The sequence below is a fragment of the Eumetopias jubatus genome, unplaced genomic scaffold, assembly GCF_037043125.1.
Source record: "Eumetopias jubatus isolate StellerSeaLion01/CBP00866 unplaced genomic scaffold, mEumJub1_p1.0 scaffold_11, whole genome shotgun sequence".
Taxonomy (NCBI): domain Eukaryota; kingdom Metazoa; phylum Chordata; class Mammalia; order Carnivora; family Otariidae; genus Eumetopias; species Eumetopias jubatus.
This window is the reverse complement of record NW_028274817.1, coordinates 111,254,697-111,279,204: the sequence shown is the minus strand read 5'-3', so window position 1 is coordinate 111,279,204 and position 24,508 is coordinate 111,254,697. Positions and strand designations below refer to the sequence as shown.

Sequence of the window (24,508 nt, the reverse complement as noted above, 5' to 3'; positions counted from 1 at the left end):
CTGGGTTTAGCTTACTGGAAAATAAGGGTCACCATACCCATTATAGTTGTTTAAATGCCAGATTGCTATGTGGAATGTTTTTGTGGATTACACTAAGGTTAACCGCATCTTAGCTAGCTAGAATTGCCTACATCAGTGGTATAAAAGTACAGCAACTTTACTGTACCTAGAAGTTCATCTTGTCCTGGGGACAGCTCAACACTTAAGCTTATTTCCACAGTTGGCTGCACTTGGAACTGACAACAGAGAAATTTTAATGAGTTTGACAAGGAAAGGACACCAACACAGGATTTTTGGTTTTTCTCCACATAGGTTTTTAAAAATGTGATTTGGTTTCAGAACATTTCTTCACTTAGCCTACAGAAACAAACAAAACACTAGCAAGCCATCAGACTTTTCAATGAAAATGTATTTCATGTTAAACACAACGTACACATCATGCAAATGAGGCATCACCATGGTCACAATGGTGCTGTGAGGTACAACGGATCACAACAAAACAAACATTTAGCAAAATAAAGCTGTAAGAAAGATGGTGAGGCATTTTTTGAAAGTCAGACCATGCTATCATTTTCTGTGTGCTTGTCATAAAAGGGATTTTCCCCTAATATGCATCAAGATCAATGGCACCGCGTTACTGGAGGCATGTATTTTATTTAATATATATACATACACAAACATACACAGTTTCCATAACTAATAAAGTCTTAAACTGTAGCTGATTTTAAAAGCACATGAACAAGATTACTATTGAGACTTCTTTTTATCTCCTGGTTGCAAACCTCAGTCAAAATTATGGATCTCTCGAAACGCTTTATTGTACAAGTCAAAAAACAGTTTCAAAGAAAGGTCATTTTAATTTGAAAGTCACATTTCACCACAAGAAATAAAATTAAGAAAACACATTATATGTGTTTTGAAAATGTGCATGAAACACATGGAGTATACATTCTAGTGTCATTTGTCCCCCGTTCAGATGTTTTTATGTTGAAGTCTATTAAAGTGATATATTGGGTCCAGTTCAGGGCCCCCTTGTTCCAGAGCACTATCATTTTCACTTGTGCCTGGCTTCATCAGAGTTGAGCAAACACAGGAGCAAACAAACAAGGGCCCCAAGATCCAAGAAAAAAGCAATAGCAACAACATGAAAACCAACCACCTGTGCATGAGACACACAATTCATTCAAACTTCCTTCGGTCCAAAAGCCACTCAATGGCTTGGAGATTTTTTAAGGTGCAACAATGACAAGATCCTTGCTAGACTGAAGTACCTACGTCTACAAGAAAATGCATAAGTGAACAGAAATCATTCCGCAGTGCTTGTTTCCATAATCAACCAGACTTATTCTGTTAGGTCCCCAAGGAGTAATGTGGGGCAACACATTTTACAGGTGGCTAAGCTTAATATATAAAAAAAAGCTTCTTGATAGTAACTTCCAACAAAGAAACCCCAGAGAAGGGGGAAAACCCTCTGGAATTTCTTCTTCTAAACACAGACAAGGAAATAAGCAGCCCAAGTTCAGTATATATGTTTAAGTAGAGTCTGGGTTAATGTCTAGAATATTTATAGGAAAAGACATCTACATGTTTATGTACTCCAACTTTGGGAATAAGAACAGTTATAAGGTGAATTTCCAACACAGAATCACCTGGGCTATTCGGGGGATCACTATGATAATAAAGTAGTACAGGAAGTGCTTTATCAGCAGCTGAAGCTCATAAGTAGAACTGTAACATGAAACTTTGCTAAAGCCCAACAAGGGCAATGTTTCAAGGTTTCTATCAAGAGTGGCCAGTGTTTGACATACTAACTAGGAATATACAGTTACATTTTGATCTAATAATTTGGAATCCAGGGATTTAGGACAACAGAAGCTTCTTCAGAGGACCAGCAGCTTGGACTTGACTACCAGCAGCTTCATGGGTTCTCCAAACACCACCTGTGTCAATTCAAAAACAAAACCACGTGAAATCAATGAAGAGACCACGCTGTACCCATTCTCTCTCACTACAATGATCACACTGTCTGGGACTTTATACCTTGGTAATATTTTCCTTGGCTCATAAAGTATGTTTCAACTGAGGTGCTACAGCATTTTGGGTAGGTCTATTCTATTAAGTGGCCAAATTCTCTTTGGGTGGGACGTCCTAAAACCTGCAGGATACTTAATGTCCCGAACTCTGCTTTCTAAATGGCAGTGCTGCCCCCAGCCATTATGACAACAAAAACCCCCCAACACATTTTAAGCTTTCAGAAGAGAACTTATTTAAGAAGCCAAATGCAGTCTAAACAAACAACTAACAAAACACATGCTTATATATATTTCTATCCCATTCTTTTTAAAGTTTTTAATTCAGTTAACATACAGTGTACTGGTAGTTTCAGGTGTACAATATAGTGATTCAACACTTACACTTACATCACCCTGTGCTCATCAGCACGAGTGCCCTCTTTCATCCCCATCACATGTCTCACCCATCCACCCAACCACCTCCCTTCTGGTAACCATCAGTTTGTTCTCTAGAGTTCAGAGTCTGTTTCAATAGCATGAAGGACATTAGGAGAAGGAAGGGAAAAATGAAGGAGAGGGGAATCGGAGGGGTAGATGAACCATGAGAGACTATGGACTCTGAGAAACAAACTGAGGGTTCTAGAAGGGAGGGGGGTGAGGGGATGGGTTAGCCCGGTGATGGGTATTAAGGAGGGCATGTACTGAATGGAGCACTGGGTGTTATACGCAAACAATGAATCATGGAACACTGCATCAAAAACTAATGATGTATGGTGACTAACATAACATAATAAAAAAGAGAGTCTGTTTCTTGGTTTGCCTTTTTTTTCCCCCTTTTGCTTGTTAGGTTTCTCAAATTCCACATATGAATGAAATCATATGGTATTTGTCTTTCTCTTGCTGACTTATTTCACTTAGCATAATACTCTCTAGGGACATGGTTTATTCTAAAAATTACCTGCCATGCATTCCCTTTCATGTGTGAAAGGGCCACAACTTCTTTCCCAAGAGTCAAGAGAAGAGATGCACTGTCTACAGCCAAAAGCTGAGCACAGGAAGATGTATACAAAATACAGTGACCTTGGTCATGTGGCCTCCCCAACCTGTTTCCTCATTTGATTTTACTTAAGTAATCTCTGCACCCAACATGGGGCTCAAACTCCCTGAGATCAAGAGTCTCGTGCTCTTCCGACTGACCCAGGCAGGTGCCCCAAAATAGACTTTAATATTCTTTTTAGTAGGCTCTATGCCCAACATGGGGCTTGAACTCACAACCCCATCATCAAGAGCTGCATGCTCTACTCACTGAGCCAGCCAGGAACCCCATGTTTCCTCATTTGAGAAACAGAAAGGTTGAACTATATCATATCAGGCACTGAAGTTGTGTTATAGGAGTGGAGCATAAGAGACACTTAACTCTAGGAAACTGAGGATTGCTGGAAGGGAGGTGGGTGGGGGGATGGGGTAACTGGGTGATGGTCATTAAGGAAGGCACGTGATGTAATGAGCACTGGCTGTTATATGCAAATGATGAATTACTGAACTCCACCTCTGAAACTAATGATGTTAATTAGTTGAATTTAAATAAAATTTTTAAAAAAGAAAGTGAGAGTGTGCTGAGAATATAAAAATGTTTTGAAGAGGGGCGCCTGGGTGGCTCAGTCATTAAGCATCTGCCTTCAGCTCAGGTCATGATCTCAGGGTCCTGGGATCGAGCCCCGCGTCGGGCTCCCTGCTCAACGGGAAGCCTGCTTCTCCCTCTCCCACTCCCCCTGCTTGTGTTCCTGCTGTCGCTCTCTCCCTCTGTCAAATAAATAAAATCTTTTAAAAAAATGTTTTGAAGAGTCTAAAATGGGAGGACAATTGGAATTAAGTTATGAAAGGATTTGATGATAGATTCTAATTATGTTTTCATCCATCAAAAACAAATAAGCCCCCAACTGAAGTAAATCCAATGTGAGGTATGTATAACTAAGTCACACAAATGCAGAGTGTTTATAACCCATTTTGGCAATAAAAAAGGCCAAAGGCGGGGAACAAAAGCTTTGGGACACAAACTTCAGTTCTCCATTCCTCCACTCCCTCAGGTGTGATCCAAGAATAAATGTTTGCTTTAAAAGATGGGTCAAGAGGCGCCTGGGTGGCTCAGTCATTAAGCGTCTGCCTTCGGCTCAGGTTATGATCCCAGGGTCCTGGGATCGAGCCCCTCATCGGGCTCCCTGCTCAGCGGGAAACCTGCTTCTCCCTCTCCCACTCCCCCTGCTTGTGTTCCCTCTCTCACTGTCTCTCTGTCAAATAAATACATAAAATCTTTAAAAAAAATAAATAAAAATAAAAGATAGGTCAATAGAACAGCAAATCGTTTGGCCTAATGCTCATCACTGTATATAAATGACTGCAGATAGAATGTGGAAGGTCACTGAGTAAAACTAGGGGAGACATTCATTTTATTAATACCACCTTGTGGGGCGCCTGGGTGGCTCAGTCGGTTAAGCATCTGTCTTCGGCTCAGGTCATGATCCCAGGGTCCTGGGATAGAGCCCCACATCAGGCTCCTTGCTCAGCAGGGAGCCTGCTTCTTCCCTGCCTGCTGCTTCCCCTGCTTGTGCTTGCTCTCTCCCTCTCTCCCCCTCTCTCTGTGTCAAATAAATAAAAAATCTAAAACAAAACAAAACAAAACCCACCTTGCACCACTATTACAGCATTCTCTCTTTGCCTCTAAAAATGGTGCTACTCCAGACAAATGGCTGGTCAAACTTTAAGCAGTGCTTCTCAACACCCATCCACAAACCCTGAACAGCAGGGGCAGGCATGGTGGAGTGTGGCAATGAAGGCTCTCATACAAAGGATTTACTTGAAATCCATCTCGATTACTGTGTATGTGTTGCAGTATATACTATATACAGGTTTTCCCCCCATCTGAAAGAACCTTCCTATGAAACCTTCTGTAATGGCATAAGGTGAAGAAGCAATTACCAGTAACTTACATGAAAAAATTTTTGAGCATTTCCAGGCTCAAAAATAACCTTAGGCTTTTCTGATACTTTAGGACACATCTTGCCAATGGATGTGCAAAATAAATGGAGATAAAGCACAGATGCTCACAGACAGTGCAAAGCTATGGTAGCTGAATGCTGAGTGCAGTTCTCAGGAAGGAGCTTGGCGGAGCTACTCTCTCACCACTCTCATGCTTCTGTAACAGCTGGCTCCAAGATGAACACTGAATACTATTTTCACATTTTGTCTTTTTTTTTGTAAGAGTGAAACCCTCTTTGGATTACTTTCAGTTAATATAAACAGATACTAATGTAGGTCTTTTGTAAACTACATTTGGCATAGTGCAGAACTTTTGAAAAACGGGTGACACCCGTATTCATGTTCACGTTTGTATTTTTCAAATAAAACTGACCATCCAAGAGACTGAGTGATGTTTATCCCACCTTCACAAACCCCAGTTGGAAAGGTATAAATTTAGACTATAATCAAAAGACTGTACTGTACCTTTCATTGAAGAGATGTATTTGTCAACAGAAGGTGTTCAGAGTATTTTCTTGGCCAGGACTGTTAAATCCTTCAATCAGGTTTTTGTTACAGTCATCCAGGCTGAGATTTTCACTGGATCGCTTGGGGTACATGGGGGGGCCGGTGAAATCTAAGAGATCTTGAAGTGCTCGGGCATTACCAGTTCCATTTTGGTCCAGAGACACCCCAGGAATCATTTCACTTACTGGTGAAAATTCTGGGATGGAGATAAGCTCTTCCTTTGAAACAGGACTGGAATGTGGGGAGGGGAAGAGAAGGAGAGAGGTAGAGAGAGAGAAAGGGCAAAAATTAATTCTATTTGCAATATTTGGTTATAGTCCTTTTCTAGAGAAGATGCATTTAGAGCCAGAGCTGGTGTGAAACATACTACACAAAATACAAGTTAGGTCAACTCTGAGACACTGATAGACACAAGGCCCCCATGGAGGAGAACAAGGGAAGTGGACTGAGCAGGGCTGTGAAGGCCAAGTTCACACTGTCCACAGGAAGAAAGAAAATAAAAACCAAAGGCACCAGCACTGCAGAGAAGCCAACCACTTCCAAAACCTTCAAAATGGGAAAACCAAATAGAAAGGAAATGCTAGAAGTTAAAACTGAGCTGAGGAAGGGCCCTAGTCAGCACTGGGGCTCCTGGTGCCACTTTTCTTTCGCAGTGCCACTTTGGACAAGCTGCTTTTTCTCCCCTGGCTTCAGTTTCTTCTGCTGTACAATGGGGTGAATAATCATTTCTCCCTACCAGGGCTCCTTTGAGCGTGATGTGATCATACCGAGGAAGTCTGCATGGAGCCACCTGCAGTAAGTGTTCAGTTTAGGTGGGAGCCATTTTTTTTTTTTTTTTTAAGATTTTACTTATTTGACAGAGAGAGACACAGTGAGAGAGGGAACACAAGCAGGGGGAGTGAGAGGGAGAAGCAGACTTCCCGCGGAGTGGGGAGTCCGATGCGAGGCTCGATCCCAGGACCCTGGGATCATGACCCGAGCCGAAGGCAGACACTTAACGACTGAGCCACCCAGGCGCCCCAGGGAGCCATTGTTAATAAGGACCCCACCATCCACTCAGTCACCTGCAGAGCAAATCTCTCCCATGTTCCTTCTCTAAAGTGAGGCCCCACTCCACCCTGATTTATCCAACTCCTGCCCAGCAGGCCTGGTTCTCTCTCTCTTCAACCTAGAGATGGAAGGAGTTTCACAGCTGTGTCAACCAGAGGCCTAGCTCAGATGAGTGGTGGGCTGGCATGTGAGGTCCCATCACTCGGAGTCTTTCTTAACAGCGCCAGGTTTGACTGTTCTTTTCTTCCTTGATAAGATCTGAGAGAAGAATCTACAAAAACCAGCTGAACTGAAGAAACTCAGAAAATCCATCTCCCTCATACTCAGCCTAGTTAAGGGGCAGTAGAAGACCTAACACCACTTCTGATGGCTGGAGCCTGGGAAAACTGCCCCATCAGCAGAAACACCCACCCCATCTCCACCTTACCTTGCCTCCTTTCCCTGGGTTTAAACAGCTGGTCAGAGCGTGAGGAGAAAATTCCACAAGCTTGGGCACAACCTCCAGGAGTCATCTCTCTCTAAATGCAGAGGTGGCCACAGGAGAACTCGGAGCACATACAAAGTCCCTTCACTTTCTTAAACCCTGCCGGGTGCTGTCTTATCCCCTACCTGACTCCCAGAGACATAAAGAATAAGCAGAGGTAGGCTCAACATGGGGTGGGGGCAGAGATGTTGCCTTAATGTTTAAGATGCCTCAGCTGTTTTGCCCTGGGGGCTGAGGAGACCTACGATGGAGGCAAGGGCTGTCTCTGTAGAATTTGCTCTACTGGTGACGGGATGCTGAACCCTGGGTTTTTACATATCTGGCTCAAGGCCAGGATGCACAAGCTGGGATATTTACAATCACTGCGCCCTAGGAAATACCCTCCTCCCCAGACGAAGCTGAGAATTCACAGCCAAGGAGAGAAGGGTAAAGCTCTGGCCAGCTGGAGCTCTGACAGAACTTTTGCAAAACACTGTCACTGCCTCCGGACTCAGACTGCTGCTCCCACTCAACTGCCCTGCCCAAGGCTCTCTCTTTCAATGTTTCTGCCCCAACCACATGCTGAGTTCTCCTTTTGATTGGGATTAATTTGCCAGGTGATATCATCTACAAACACATTAGTTTAAGAATTCCATAAGATTTTAGCACCTGAGAGCAAATGAGATTCCTTATCAAGTTTATTTAACATAAGACACTGGATACAGTGAGTCCTGTTGGTGTTCCACTCAGATCCCCTTTGGCTGTAGGTGCAGCCATCTTCCAGCTGCAGAGAGAGCGGGCTGCTAATAGCTCATAGCTGCCACCCTTTCTCTGAACAACTGCCTTTGGCTGACAGGAGCCCTATGCCCACAGTAGTTAGACCTGCATCCCCCACCTTGGGTGACCACACTCAATGACTGATGCATACAGTGGCACAAAGGCTGCCTCCCTTAATCAGACCACTCTCTGGTAGAAGTTCATCCTCCAGAGCTCCCATAGGATCAGCTGAAATAATCCTTGCTTAGTGACTTCCCCTGCCCCATCCTGCTTCCCATCCTCCACTTGCTCCAGAGGACTATTTCCCTATAAATCCCATGCCTTAGAATACCTATCCCAGGCTCTACTTCTTTTTTTAATATTTATTTATTTGAGAGAGAGAGCACATGCACATGCGCGTGCACACACACACACACACGTACGCATGCACAAGTGGCGGAGGGGCAGAGAGCGAGAACCTTCAAGCAGACTCCCCGCTGAGCATAGAGCCAGACATGGGGCTCAATCCCATGACCCATGAGATCGTGAACTGACCTGAAACCAAGAGTTGGACACTCAACCCACTGAGCCACCCAGGCACCCCTCCCAGGCTCTACTTCTAAGGAACCGACCTAAGACACTAATAAACCACTGATAGCTTTCCTGAATGCCAATGGAACCTACTTTAGTTGATTCAGGTGTATAAAAGATGAAAAAAGTCAATGAAGAGGCAGCGGAGGCGTTTGGAGAAGAGATGAGGCTCATATGCAAAATAAATCAACTTACCTCACATCCATAGACTGAACCTCTTCAGTTGAATCATCCAGACTGTTTGATTTCCCATCAAGGGTGTCCAGATGAACAAGTCCCCCAACTGGTTTAAGCCCATTAGAGAAAATGTCTCGAGGAAAAGTTTCTGGGGCAGTATGCCCCATACCATTAACTTCCTGGCAGGTGTTTAATCCATTTATTTCTGATTGAGAAGACAAAAATCATTCTGTTAACCATAAAATATCCAGAACAATGAAATAACAGAGGAAATATATAGAGGCAATTAATTTAATCCTCTGCTTTACCAACAGTGCAACATCTTTTGCAAAACAAACAAACAAACAAACAAAATCCATGTCATCAGCTTCACACAGGGAAAAGAAGACTAATGACATCATCAGTCTCTGTGCAGGGCTCCTGACCCACCCGGGAGGCTTGGTGTCTTATACTGTGCAGGTCCCCAGGCTTTGTATAGCATTTTCTTGAGCCCCAAGGCAAAGGAGAGATGTAGAGTGCCTCTGAGATGGACATGCCCTTCTGACTTTGGTTGCCATGATATATTCACATCTAAGGAGTTTTAAGTGTACTTGAGAGAGAAGAGCTGGACTGCCCGGAAGTCTGGAAGACAGTAGAAACCACTGTAGAATAGCAGAGTCAGTTCTGAATAGAACCTGACCAGCTGTTAAACTCCCTAGAAAGTAGTATGGGCCAGGAGGTGGCCAGCTTTCTGTGCTGGGACTAGTAGAGTACCACTTTCTGAATGGAGCTGACAGACATGTGGTAGAGATGGAGACTCCACCAGAAGGGAAACTACACAGTCCCCTTCCAGCAGTAATGCTCTTAAGACCCAAGGGGGTTTGTCCCCCGCAGGAAGTGTTATGAGCCTGTACCTGCTGAAAGGAAGAACCCGAGAACCAGTTCTCACACTCACCTATTTTGTTCAGGACAACTGGTTTTGTCTCTTTTTCCACACACACAGCAGACTGAAGCTCCACCTTTGGGTCTTCTTTCTGAAAACAAATACAGGGAAAGATGACTTTACACAGAAAGACAAGTGCTTCTGAAAAGCATCAAAGGATATTTGGAACTGTGCTGAGCCATCTGCCTTGTTCCATGGTAATTCTTGGAATCTTTTGAGTTTATTACAAATCAGCTGTGTTTCCCTTATTAATATGTCACCATTTTCTATTTTTTTTTAAGATTTTATTTATTTATTTGACAGAGAGAGACACGGAGAGAGAGGGAACACAAGCAGGGGGAGTGGGAGAGGGAGAAGCAGGCTTCCCTGGAGCAGGAAGCCTGATGCGGGGCTTGATACCAGGACCCTGGGACCATGACCCGAGCCGAAGGCAGACGCTTAATGACTGAGCCACCCAGGTGCCCCACCATTTTCTGTTTTATTCAGGGACTACTGTGCCTCTCTCTGCATCCCTACCCCCACTTCTCAGAGGAAATTTTTCATTACCACCCTGTCTCTGAAACTCCTCTTAGACTTCTCTTCCCTTCCAGGTACATAGAGCCTCCTTAATCTAGTCAGGAACAAAGTAGGAAGAATTCAATTTTTCTGGCTGTTCCTCTCCAAGATCTACAATTCCACTGAAGATACTGTGCCATTCTTTTCTCCTCAGTCCATAAACTACTAAAATGGCACTCTGAACACCTACCTTCACTTCTAGAGACACATCGCTCTTCCTTGTTCTCTTCATGATTTCATCAATTCTCTGGAAACCAAAAAGAATCAGGTAAGAGGACTATAATACCAAATACATATAAAAGCAGCTGGGTCTATATGCAAATTCATATGTCAGAAAACTTATAAAAGAGAAACATTAGCAGAGGATAATGAGTACAGAAAGGTTTTCCATTGGTTTTGCAGATATACACCTCTGCCCTATGAACAAGGTCAAATGCTTGAGAAGTGAACTAGTATCTAGAATCAACAGTTTAGATCCCATCTTTTTCCTTCCTCTCTGTAGGTTACCTAAAAATCAACAAATCACCACTTGCCATTCTAAAGGACCACCCTAGAGAAAGTGAAGCTGAGGTGCAGGTCAGGAGGGGAGGCCAGAGATTGGTCTCCTAGCTCTCGGGCCTAAAGTAGTACAAAGCCTGGGCTGGATCTAGGACACCTTGGGAATGGAACTTTATCATCAGCCTCCTTAAACCCAACTTTATCCCTAATCACGTTAAATGTAAATGGACGAAACACTCCAATGAAAAGACAAAGACTGTGAAATTGGATTAAAATAACAAGTCCTAACTATATGCTGTTTACAAGAGACATACTTATAAGGACACACATAGGTTCAAAGTAAAAGGATGGAAAAATATTTACCATGTAGACACTAACCATAAAAAGTCTGACAAAGTGGACTTTAAGACAATTATTACTGGAGATAAAGATATATCAGTGATAAAAGAGTCAATTCAACAGGAAAATTTAATAATCTGAAATATGTATTCACCTAACAGCAGAGCTTCAAAAACATATAAAACAAATGGATAAATCCATAATCACAAATAGAGCTTTTAACACTCTTCTCTCGGTTACTAATAGAACAAGATGACAGAAAACCAATGGAGATAGAGAAGAGCTGAACAGCACTACCAACAAACTTGATCTAATTAGGTAATTTTAAGATTACTCTACCCAAAAACTACAGAACAGAACTAGATTCATTTCCTGTTCTTGCCTCACCTTAACTCCTCCTGATCCTTAGCTCTTACCTTCTTCCTCTCCAGTCGCTCCTGCTCAATCTGCAGCATGATCTGTTCTCTTTCTAGACGCATCTGTTTAGCTGCCTCCTGGGCCTTTGCTTCTGCTGCTTCCTTCTGACAGAAACAGGAAAACCAAGGCACAGACTTTACTAAGCTAAGAAAGTGGGATTCCTTGGGGTATGCACATGTCCTTCTACTTTATCATCTACCTCAAAGTGGATGTTGTTTTAATATTCGGTGTGGATTTACACAGCCTGCTCTATGACACAGTAGACATGGCCAGGCCTCACTCATATACCCTCAGTCCACCATGCAAATTACCTGCAGATCGTTCCCATACTGCCTGCCAAAGTCTTTCTGTGTCTGAGGGCAGTTTCTAGCCATGTGCATCTGGTCAGGAGTTTCAGAAACTTTTGTTTTTTCTTTTCAAGATTTATTAGAGAGAGTATGCATGCACAAATGCAAGCGGGGGGGGGAAAGGGGGAGGGAGAGGAAAAGGTAAAGAATCCCAAGCAGACTCCACACTGAGCGTGGAGCCTGAAATGGGGCTCGATCCCATGAGCACAAGACCACAACTGGAGCCAGAATCAAGAGTTGGATGCCCAAACAAATGAGCCACCCAAGCACCCCAGGAGTTTCAGAAACTTAATTCCCCAAGTAATGACCTACAACCATGAGAGGCAGGAGTTCACAACTAATCCAGTTTCCTCACCCCTCAGAGGGACAATTCTAAGGCATATTGCAGTCTCTTAGAGAATCCAAAGGGACTAACTCCCAGTGGTCCACAATAAGCTACTAATCAGTTCACTTATACAGGATTTCCTCTCACTTCCCTACCAGCTTCCTGGGATCTTATCCCAAATAAATTACCGGCACCCAAATTCTCATCCTAGGGTCTGCCTTTTGGGGAATGTGAACTGACAGACAGCAAACACTATAAACTTCACTTTTATTGCCCAAAGTAACTCATACTTAATAGCCAGCCCAGTTAAAGAAAAAACTTCAAGTAAATATTATGAGTCATTCAAATTTAATTCATTTTACCTAATATTAACTAAAGCCCATAAGGAGAGTCCATATGAAGACTCATACAGTACCTGCTTTTCAATCATGACCTTTTCTTGCTTTTCTTTTTCTTGTTTTTCCTTTTCCTGCTTTTCTTTTTCTTGTTTTTCCTTTTCTTGCTCTTCTTTTAATAACAGCTCCTCCTTGGCCTTTCTCTTAGCCTCCTCTTCTGCCTTTCTTTTTTCTTCCTCTTCCTGCCGCTTCTTTTCCTCTTCCTGTTTACGGGCTTCCTCTTCTAGGCGAAGTCTTTCCTCCTCTGCCTTTCTTTTCAATTCCTCTCTCTCCAGCCTTTTGAGAACATAACTGTTAGGAGATGATGACATTCTCAAAAGGCAAAGTGCCAAAGAACTATGTGTTGACAGGGAGCGTAAGGTACAACACAGTCACAGATATGTGCACTTGAATTAGTATCCACTCAAGAAAATGACTCATCCTTCCTAGAAAGCCACTTCAGTCTATACATTTACCAAGAAATAAATCTATACATAATAGATACATATAGACTTTTAAATTCTGTTAAGACAAACAGTAATGATGTACTGACTTGTGAACATACCGTAATGAAGACACAAATGTTCCCTAGTCAACCTACAAATGACCACAGCCCCATCATTCTTACTTAATGACAATTCTTTTAAAAACTAAGTGAAATACATATTTAAAACTAATTGGAGCTGAAAAAAAAACCCAAAAGTGTCTCGATGGCTACAACGGTGCCAGTCAGCAATTTAAGAGTGGAGACTATGAGCTCAAAAAATACACTTTGGGTTCCAATTGCTACGTGACTTCTGAAGCAGCAAGTGGAAGAAAATGCTCAACAGATCCTTATATTTAATATAGAAATTAAAACATCTATTTCTCATTTGTTTTACCAATCTTTAAAAATCTCTTTTAGCTTTGGGTGCCTGTGTGGCTCAGTCAGTTAAGCATTCGACTCTTGATTTTGGCTCAGGTCATGATCTCAGGGTCATGGGATTGAGCCCCACACTAAGTGGGGAGTCTGCTTGTGATTCTCTCTCACCCTCTCCCTCTGCCCCTCTCCCGATTCATGCTCTCTAAAATAAGTAAATAAATCTTTTTTAAAAATGAGGTGTTAAAAAATCTCTTTTATCTTTTATTCTTTGCTATATGAAAATTAAATGACATTTAGAAATTTTTCATCCACAGATGAATGGTTGATAATAGAATGATAAAGAGCTCTGAGCAGTGAGGGAAAACCCTATAAAGTCTAATTGCTTTTTTTTTACATTTCTAACTTTTTTCCTTTTCACAAGTGTGTTACTTTCCTCATCCAAAAAAAAAAAAAATGTAAGTAATCATACTCATCTTACAGTATGTTACTGAACAGCAATGTGACATATGGGCAAGACTGCACCTGAGGCACCTGGGTGGCTCAGTCAGTTAAGCGTCTGCCTTCAGCTTAGCTCATGATCCCAGGGTCCTGGGATCGAGCCCTGCATCAAGCTCCCTCCCTGCTCTGCGGGAAATCTGCTTTTCCCTCTGCCCCTCCCCCTGCTCATGGTCTCTTTCTCTCTCAAATAAATAAATTGTTTAAAAAAAAAAAAAAGATTCTCTCTCTCCCTCCCCCTCTGCCCCAGATCAGGACGTAAAAAGAATATCCTCCCATCTTGCAGGAACTGTGGAGGCAATTAGCCTATGTATCACCAAAGAAATGTTTTAAAAGGTAAAGAAATACTGAAAGACATTAGCCCAAGACTAATAGTGCACAACATAGTTTATATTAGCAAAGGTTGCAGTGCCTAAAAGTTAATAACTGAAATTATTAACATACATTCCAGACAACTCTGGACAAGACCATTACAGGGCCTAATCAGAAACTCCAGTTCTTAGATTCCTCAATGAAAGACCAAGTATGTCTAACACAAGAGTATCAAAATGGGTGTGTCGATAACAAAACTTATCCAAAGATTAATTCAGAGCACTGTTTTAGTTCTTATCCCTCATTTGATGAGATGGTTTGACTGTCCCCAAGAAGTTAATACACAAAGGGTACACTGTGTATGAATTAATGCACAAGCTACTTCATCTTTATCTTCATCTTCAGGATCCGAAAAGCCATTCTGTTTCTTCTGTTTTACCATGAGGACTTCAGAGGTGCCCAATGCATGCATGTGTGTGCGCATGCACACACGCACACACACACACAGTAAGTGACACATCCTCTTGGCCCCTAAGTCTCCCTAATCCTCACCATCATGTATAACACATTCCCCCCCCACAGGCCCATTAGCCCTTGCTTGTCCCTCCTGTTACAGACAAAATACCCTCCATCAACCATACTCTGCTTCTCCCAAAGCAGGTGAAAACTAGGTTCTTATGTGAAGCTGAGTCCCTCAATATCCTCTCCAAGGACAAACATTCTTTCTCTATCTGCTTAAGAAACCAGGGAACATGGATTTGGTCATTTCTCCAATGTCCTGCTGCTGCAGGCTGCCCCATCCCCTTGCCATCTTGACCAAGTTCCCTCTGGAGTTCACAAGACCCATGTGCAGTCCTATCACTCCTCTGTCTTAATTCCTGTCATTTACTCCAAACCTATCCCTTTTCCTTACCAGGTAGAAAGCACCAAAGAACGGGGCGCCTGGGTGGCTCAGTTGGTTAAGCGACTGCCTTCGGCTCAGGTCACGATCCTGGAGTCCTGGGATCAAGTCCCACATCGGGCTCCCTGCTCGGCGGGGAGTCTGCTTCTCCCTCTGACCCTCCTCCCTCTCATGTGCTATCTCTCATTCTCTCTCTCTCAAATAAATAAAATCTTTAAAAAAAAATTTTAAAAAAAAGAAAGTACCAAAAAACTATGCACCATGGTCATCATTCAGGATTTAGCATATGCATCCCTTATCCCTGTCAATAGCCACTGGTGAGGGTCTTTGTGTAATGACCCCCATCTCTCATCCTCCAGCCCTTGGCCCCTCTTGAACTTGCATCACATCCCTGACACATGCTTAGCCTTGAACTACTAAATCTGTGAACAAGGTGTGGGTTTCATGATTCTCTCTCCCTTGTGTGCAGGAACTGAATTTTACTTAATTTTACTGCATTTGTATTTTGGTAGCTGCATGGGAATAGAGGCTATGGTAGTGGACAGCACAGCCCTAGCAAGAGACCGGGCCACAGGCACAGAGTCAGAGGTCACCAGTGTGCATGTGTTATTTACTGCCTCCCTTGTACCAGGAAGTACTGAAGGTTTTCAAAACAAGAAATTAGCTTCAGAAACAGATGGTAAATGAGGAAAAGGGAAAATGAGGATAGAAAGGGAGATGGGAGCAGAGTTGATTTAGCACTTCAAATGCTCAACATGAAACCGTTGTGTGAAATGTGGGCCCCAAATCTTTTGAAGCCAGAGGAAAATGGCCGAACAGGAGGGAGCACCACTGCTCACGGAGGGCTTGTTAGGTGAAGGTGGCCAAGGACTGAGGGTTGAGAGTCCAGGCAACATGTGAGGGGATACTGGGTGGACAGAAGAGACCGAGAAGGAGAGTCCAAAGAAGCAAGGGCAAGCCTGACAAGGTCAAAGTCAACAAAGAAATGGATTAGGAGTCTGGCAATTGGGAGGAATGTGAGTGTGAGGTATGAATATGAGCTGAAGAAATAAAGACAGCAAGTACAATCAATCCTTTTAGGAGCTGGGCTGTGCGGGAAATGTGAGAGAGAAGGTGATCGTTAGAAGGTAAAGAACTTCACCTTCCTAAGCATATAGCCACAATCATGTTACCTACCTGCTTAGAACCTGTAATCACCAAGGCCTGTCATTTGAGGTCCTGTGATTCATCTTTACCTCCTGTGACCTCTCTTCACACATCCTATGGCCCCCTCAAACCAGCCCAAACACACCACTCAACAAAAAGATGTGTCACTGTTGACCAGAAGGCTGGAGGTGGGAAAATCATCAGAAAAGTACAGAATTTGAAGAAGTGATAATTAAGACCTACTGCCCAGCCTTAAAATAAATAAATAAATAAATAAATCAGCAAACCTGTAATTAGAGACCACAAAAGACTTGCCAAGGTCACTTAAGGATCAAGGCTATTCTATTATTTATCACTCGAAATTCAGTACCAGTCTTGAAGTGCTGCGGCATGGCTTGCTTTCTGTCAAGTTAATTCTCTCAACATATTGGACTGCACTGTGTGATTACCCTAAAAGCTTCCTTATCAATTTAATGATAAAATCTACCTTGTCCTTCAACATTCATTCTTTTCTGAATACAAAGATCAGAAAAGGCAGAACTATCTGTACTTTGACCAAAGTGCCCTGGTACTAACAACACAGTGATTCTCATACTTTGGCGAGCTGTTGAAACAGGGTAGGGCCTAGGCCTGTGTATTTTCACTGCACTCCCCGGATGGTTCCAACACCTCCCTCCCATATTTAAGGACCTCTGTTGTGCTCTAGGAATGGAGTCCCTCTACTTTGCTGCTTGTGGACAATGACATCAGCTTCCACCCCACCTAGGGGCCTTTGGTCAACCTTCTTCCCTCTCACCTGGGGGTGCAATTTAGGATAATTTAAGGAAAAAACATGATTTGGGAAGCAGAATCAAGATCTCTACCTCTGGAACCTCCTATCTTCAGGGAGAATCTCATTCCATGAACAAAGCTAAAACAACTCCCTTGATAGCTCTACAAGGCCTCGCTGGTCCTAGAGTCTAAAGGGAGAATGGGAAGCCATTGGTAACATTTAGATCCAGGAGCTATGAGTTTCCAGGTAGTCTTAAAAGGGCAATGTTCCATTGCTGTTAATTGTATCTAGTAGAAGACACAGTCTCCTGAACACCTGCCATGCAGACCTGTACTTCTGCCCAGTTTTTATCAATAGTCAAACCCTAGAAAGAAAGGTGAGTTGCTCTTTCTACCACAGCCTTTTACACAAGATGGCACCGAAACGCTGAGCAGCCCCACACCTGTCCTGTTCTTCCTTCTCCAGCCGTTCCTGCTCCTCCTTCTGTAGCCGGGCCTGTCGTCTCTTTTCAGCCAGGATCTTCGCAGCCTCTCCTGCATCAGTGGTGCCTGCTGTGGGCTTCCCTGAGGCTGCATCAGAGGAAAAGATCATGGGACATGAAACACTGATTGCAATCACAAGGGTAGCTGCCGCTTGGAAAAAAAAAGTCCAACTCAGTGGGTGATGGGAAATGCTTCTGGGATGAGCACAATTAGCCACTGAGCAGAGAAGTTGCAATGGGATGGCTGTGATCCTGTGAACATATTTCCCAGTGGAGGGTAGTGGAAAGGCGGGGAGGAGAGAGAGGGTGGAGAGCATGATCCACAGGAGCCACCACGGCACTGCCCATCTGGGTGAACTCACTGCATCTAGCGGAAAAGCTTGAAGGACTAAAGGAAGACCTTCTCTGTGGGAAGTGCTGATGCTGACTGGAAGCAGCTCAACACTCCCATGAGCTTCCAAAGCCATGACCAGTGTCAGTCCCTCCTCCAGCAGACCCATAGGAGACCAAGGGGAAGGATTCAGGGGCAACGTGTAAGCCTGAGAAAACAGCGTAAGGGCATGAAGTTTTCCCAGGGAAAAATCTCCTTCCCTCTCTCCCTCCCACCCCCACACATGACACTCCAACATGGATCTGGGCAGAGAGAGAACCAGCTTGTAAATCCAAGCCCTGGGGCAGCATCGACAAGAAGGGCTTACCTCCGCTGCTCTCGGCCTTCCCTCCTGCGGCCACATGCTTCTCAGTGACATGCTTGTCCACCACATGTTTCTCTGGGGTTTCCTCTCCACACAGGCCAGCTGCCTGCTGAGCCAGGGCACCTTCCCTTTCCTTATTGCTCTTCTCTTTCTCTGCTTTCCTCTTGGGCGTTTCCTGGCTGGGAAAGGTGGGAAAGCGGTACTTCACAGGAGACCCTGGGTATGGCGGCTTCGTATTCTTTGGAGACTGTGGATATGCTTTTGAAGTTGCTCTGGAAAGCCAAAAACGTGCCAGAAGATGATTACTGAGCCTGACCACAGAACCTTCTCTGGGTTCCTAACAGCCTTGGTTCCAAAAACCCATCCAAAAGGATAAACAATTTCATCATTCAAGAGGAACAAGTGGAAGGCTTAGCACGCACTCAAAAGTCCTTGAAGTACTATCACCCTAATAGCAATATAGGTATCTATAAGATATCCCTGGTGGAAGGGACAAGATTTTAGGAAGCCCAGCCATGTTCTAACTTCACTGAAGTTTGACTGACAATGTAAGGATAAAGTGTTAGGCACCATCCTACCTCTTTTCAAATGAATACCAGGGTTGGATCTGGCTTCAGCATATGGCAATGGATGAGCTAGCTCTTTTTTTTTTTTTTTTATTGTGGCAAAATACACATAAGAGTTACCATCTTAGCCATTCTCTTTCTTAAGATTTTATTTATTTATTTTGGAAAGACAGAGACAGAGAGAGACAGAAAGAGCAAGGGGCGTGAGGGCGGAGGGGGAGAGGGAGAGGGAGAGAATCTCAAGCAGACTCCGTGCTGAGCATGGACCCTGACATAGGGCTTGTTCCCATGACCCTGAGATCATGACCTGAGCCGAAAGCAAGAGTTGGGCCATTAATTGACTGAGCCACCCAGGTGCCCTTTAGCCATTAAGTGTACAGTTCAGTGGCATTAAGTACATTCACAATGTGGTTCAACTATCACCACCATCCATCTCCACAACTCTGTACCTATTAAACACTAACTCCCTATTCCTGCCTCCCTCAGCCCTTGGCAACCACCCTTCTGCTTTCTCTCTGTAGGAATCTGACTACTCCAGGTTCCTCACAGAAGTGAAATCATACAGTATATGTCCTTTTGTTTCTGGCTTATTTCACCCAACATAATGCCTTCAAGGTCCCTGGTTCCTTTTTTTTAATTCACCTTTACTGAAGTATGATTGATATCCAGTTCCTTTTTATATGCCAAGGAACAAACTCATCCAAGAGGTGGGGAGAAGAGGTGCCCTTTTTTTGAGGTTCTTAAGGTTTAAAAGAATCTCTCCTGCTACTGGAAAGATGTGAAAGCTGAGGACAAGCCTACTGTCACTCAGGGAAATATTGCTTTGTTAAAATGCAGGAGCCTGTCTTATGTTGAAAAAAGGTCCATTATAAGTACACTGGTCTAGGCTTGGCTCCTGGTGCATGCTAGGTGTTGAGGATACCGGTAACAACCTAGCTTCAGAAGCTGATTTTACCCAGAAGGTTGCACAGGGAGGAAGCATTTGCAGAGTTCCTTTAGGAAGAAGTAATCTGTACATAAATTACAAATCGTCACTCTCAATCTTGTGGCAAATTGAACCATATGGAACTGCCAATGTTCAACTGTTTTTGATCTATGAAAACAGAAAAAAAATAGCAACTCAACATATTAAAGGCCAATTTATCACCACAGGCTTAAGAGTTACCTAATCAGGTTCTGATGGTAAAGAAAAACATGATCAAATCAACATTACACTTGGTCTTGAGATGGAAACTAATTGTCAAGTGGTATGTGGATTAGGTAAAATGCAGGCCAGTTTTCCAGTGATGCTCTCATGCTAAAAGGCCAGCTACACATGCCCAGGAAACCACCTTCTCTTAGTCAAAGCCAGACTGAGGGCCACATAATGGTGTCATACTTGATCCAATGAATACAACTTGAACCTGATTTGAATTTTTAAAATTCAGCTGTTTCAGTATCCACCGTTTTACTGATTTACTGATAATCAGTCCAGGTCTCACTTCCATGGTAGGCTGTCTGTCTTTATGAACAGTCTGCTCCCAAGCTGGACAGCTCTGGCCCCAGAAAGAATAGTTTCATACTGGCCACACCAACTTCCCTGTGCCATCATCCTGCAGGCTTGGGGCCACACAGAACCCCTGTGACAACCTGTCCACATGGATGGTGCCTCCTCCCTGCAGACTGTTCTCACTCTGCCTTTGGGCTCAGCTGACTCAGGCCCACGATTCCTAAGGGACTTCTTGGCAACCAGGTGTTTCTTTCCAGTTGCACCATTTAACCCTGATTTTCTAATTTTGTTCCTAGACTCTTACCAAAAAAAAAGAAGAAGAAGAAAAAAGAAAAGAAAGACATGCACAGAATCCTGCCCTCTCCATATACATATCCATATGTCCCAGGGTTTTTCAACCCTGCTGTTACTGACATTTGGGGCTGGACCATTCTTTGTTGTAGGGCTGTCCCGTGCATGTCGGATGTTTAGCAGCATCCCTGGCCTCAACTTACCAGATGCTTACCAATAGCTATTGTCACCCTCAACTCCAGGTTGTAACAACCAAAAATGTCTCCAGACATTGTCAAACGTCCCCTCAGGGACAAGGTCACCTCCAGGTGAGAAGCACCTGAGTGACACATACATACAGCTACCCCCCCCCCACTCTATCTGTATAAAGCTGGTAAGAGTAGAGCTATCCTGGTTGGACAGGCGTGTCCTAAACCCCACAGTCACCCCGAGCCACAACTATGGGCTTCCTGAGAGGTAAGTAGTAGTGGCTTATGTATTTTGACAGAGAGTCACAGCTGGATCCCTCACGGCTGGTGAGACTGAGCAAAGGTGCTGCACACAGGCAGTCCAGTCCAACCACATTCACTCTGGGACTTGCCTGTAGCAAACATGCACTCTGAACTTCTTGGAGCAGTGCCTGAAGAAGTGGGCTCTACCCAAGGGGGCCTGCAGTGTGCTGGTGCCTCTACCAGTGAATGAGGAGATGGATGAGCAGCTCTTCTGCAGACACAGCTCCCACCATGAGGGTTCCCAGGGATGGAATGGGGGGAGTGAGTAAGAAGCCTGAACTGGCTGCAGGCCCAATCCATTCTATAGTCCCCTTAGCAGCCAGAACACCTGCACGTGGATCCTGATACACCCCAGGGTCTGGTTTAAATGGCTCACTATCAGAAGGGAATGGAATGCGATGAAGTCACACCCTCAGTGTGCCTGGAACCTGTAGATGGAGATGCATGGCAGTACTACAATCCCAGGGAGAAAAGGCCCGAATGGCCTGGATGGGGGAGGTCGGACAGTCTCAGGTCAGCTTAGCCCTGAGCAGTCTTGCTTCAACAGAAAAGTCATGCAGTGGTTCTGTTCACACCACAGACTGTGAGGTTCTATTCTAAGTAAATAGCAGAATTAGAACACACACACATAAACACACGCACACACACACACACACACATATGCACAAACACAACCTTTAAATTAGAGAAGTGTAGGCATTACAGATTATTTTTTAAACAGCAAGTGACCAAAATACAGAACACAATCTTAAAAATTTCCTATTTATCCCCATTTATGTAGTCTCCTGCTCATCCTGTCTTGCTACTTTTCTATATGGATTTAGAACTTTGTTAGGTTCTTGCAAGAGATGCTGAGCACAGGCATCCTGAACCAGGTGATATTGGTCTGGCAGGCTCCAAGCTCTCTGGCCAGCCCTTCTCACTACTGCAAACCAAATGAAGTCTGGCAAAGTTGTTTTTTGTTTTGTTTTGTTTTGTTTTTTTCACAAATTCCTAGAAATAGGTATCTTTAGCTGTTGAAAGAAATTAAGTATGAATTGATCGGGGAACTTACCATGCTTTCACAGAGAAGTACTTTCTCATCTACTCAAAAAGTATCAATTTGACGGCCACAATAACCTAGTGAGGTAGGTGGGAAATTACTATTACTCATATCTGAGATAAGAAAACCAAAAAGTCCTAAGCATTTAAAGGACCTTTCCCAAGAGATGTTACCAGTGAGACAGCCAGGGCTGGCCCCCAAGTCATTTGATTCTTCATCTTGCATTTTTATAGGCTTCCCATTTTAATTTTTAAAAGTTCAATACCTCCGGGCCTCCTGGGTGGCTCAGTCGATTAAGTGTCTCCCTTCAGCTCAGTTTGTGATCCTGGGGTCCTGGGATCGAGCCCCACATCGGGCTCCCTGCTCAGCAGGGAGTCTGCTTCTCCCTCTCCCTCTGTCACTCCCCTTGCTTGTGCACTCTCTCAAATAAACAAATAAAATCTTAAAAGAAAAATAAATCCAGCCACTTTCTTTAAAAAAAAAATTCAATACCTCCAATGATTAAAGAGCTAACAAAGGGGATTCACAAATTTTGCTGGGGTGGTAGAGAAAGGTCTTCCTGGTGCACAAGGTAGGATTATATAATATTCTGAGGTTCCATGACTGGTAGGAAATATGAGCAAACCCCTCTGTAAGTAGAGCAGCAAACATAAGTGTTGAGAGAGGGCTGTCACACTTCTGGATGTGAGTTTACTGCAAAGCAGAGCCCCAAAGGACTTTTTTCCTCCACATCTTGGAACCTAATTCTAGTTTCTCTAAAGCCACTTGACTCCAGGCATAGTGAACAGAGCCCACCCACATGATGAGAGGGGTCTCTGGCCTCCTCATCAGCACAGCTCGGCCAACATTCTGAAAAGTCAATGTTTATGGTCAGAGTTTATTACTTTCCAGGGAGGAAAAGAGCAATTCTATACCAAAGAAATTTGTGGATACCACCTTAAGCCAGTGATCAAAGTTACCATTACTAGTAATGGAACAACCTGACGTCAGGGCCTCCTGATATGATGTACTGAGAAGGAACCAACATGCCTTCTGCGGGATTCTTGCCCCAAGTGCACAACCTGAGTCTAATCATGAGGAAACAGTAGACTGACCCAGACTGAAGGACACTCCTCAAAATATCTGGCCTGGGGGCCCCTGGGTGGCTCAGTCGTTAAGCGTCTGCCTTTGGCTCAGGTCATGATCCCAGGGTCCTGGGATCGAGCCCCGCGTCGGGCTCCCTGCTCGGCGGGAAGCCTGCTTCTCCCTCTCCCACTCCCCCTGCTTGTGCTCCCTCTCTCGCTGTGTCTCTCTCAAATAAATAAAATCTTTAAAAAGAAAAATATCTGGCTTGTACTCTTTAAAAATGTCAAAGGGTCCTGGGATTGAGTCCTGCATCGGGCTCCTTGCTCAGCAGGGAGCCTGCTTCTCCCTCTGCCTGCCGCTCCCCCTGCTTGTGCTTGCTCACTCTCTCCCTCTGACAGATAAATAAATAAAATCTTTAAAAATTTCAAGGTCATGAAGAAGAAAGGCTGAAGAACTGTTCACAGTTCAAGGAGACCAAGAAGACAAAACTAAATGCAATGTGAGAGCCAGGGTTGGATCCTGGACGCAGGGGAAAAAATGCTATGAAGAATCTCGCTGAGACAGTAAAAGTTGCATATAGACTGTAAATTAAGTAACAATAACATGTCAAAATTAAATTTTGTGATTTTCCACAATTGTACTGTGGTTACACAAAAATAACGTCTTCATTCCTAGGGGTAAAGGGTCATGATGTCTTCAACTTACTCTCAAACGGTTCTGGGAAAAATCTGTGTGTGTGTGTGTGTGTGTGTGTCTCTCTCTCTCTCTCTCTCTCTCTCTCTCTCTACAGAGAGTGAATGAAAGTGAGTGGGGGGCAGCGCCTGGGTGGCTCAGTCATTAAGCGTCTGCCTTCAGCTCAGGTCATGATCTCAAGGTCCTGGGATCGAGCCCCGCATCGGGCTCTCTGCTCAGCGGAGAGCCTGCTTCCTCTCCCACTCCCCCTGCTTGTGTTCCCTCTCTTGCTGTGTCTCTCTGTCAAATAAATAAAATCTCTAAAAAAAAAAAGAAAGAAAGAAAGTGAGTGGAGGGATGGCAATGATGAAGCAAATATGGTTAAACATTAATAGGATGAAAGGCATACAGGAGTTCTTTGGTATAGTTTTGCAATTCTTCTGTAGGGCTGAAAGGATTTTAAAATAAAAAGGCTTTTGGGCTGCCTGGGTGGCTCAGTTGGTTAAGGGTCTGCCTTAGGCTCAGACCATGATCCTAGGATCCTGGGATCAAGCCCTGCGTCAGGATCTCAGCTCAGTGTGGAGTCTGCTTGTCCCTCTCCCTCTCCCCCTGCTCGTGCTTGCACTCTCTCAAATTAATAAATAAAATCTATTAGAAAATGAAAATAAAAAGGCTTTTAAAATTGGTCTAAACTAAAAAAAAAAAAAAATGGTCTAAACTCAAATTATCCTGTAGTAAAACTGAAAAAATCCAGGACTGTAGACTGGGCGAATGTATAAGTATGACTATGAAGAGGGAGCATAACTTAACATTTTCAATTATCCTTTTCAAGAAAATGTTCAAATAAAAATGTAAAAGC

The 24,508-nt window shown here is 43.8% G+C and overlaps 1 protein-coding gene across 2 annotated transcripts in view; it reads right to left on the bottom strand.

Moving 5' to 3' along the window:
* Nucleotides 1–391: 391 nt before the first annotated feature.
* MAP7D2 (MAP7 domain containing 2) overlaps nt 392–24,508 on the bottom strand; it is a 43,464-nt gene continuing 19,347 nt past the window's right edge. Inside the window, exons 6-14 of one of the 2 annotated variants that reach the window (XM_028122635.2) lie at nt 18,037–18,305; nt 17,300–17,426; nt 12,411–12,666; nt 11,323–11,427; nt 10,260–10,316; nt 9,527–9,605; nt 8,611–8,797; nt 5,514–5,786; nt 392–1,940 (exon numbers count right to left, since the gene is read on the bottom strand). In XM_028122635.2, coding sequence (XP_027978436.1) covers nt 5,537–5,786; nt 8,611–8,797; nt 9,527–9,605; nt 10,260–10,316; nt 11,323–11,427; nt 12,411–12,666; nt 17,300–17,426; nt 18,037–18,305 — 1,330 coding nt within the window. In that variant the 3' untranslated portion in view covers nt 392–1,940; nt 5,514–5,536. The remainder of the gene's footprint in view (nt 1,941–5,513; nt 5,787–8,610; nt 8,798–9,526; nt 9,606–10,259; nt 10,317–11,322; nt 11,428–12,410; nt 12,667–17,299; nt 17,427–18,036; nt 18,306–24,508) is intronic. The other variant, XM_088028852.1, reaches the window with a different exon arrangement.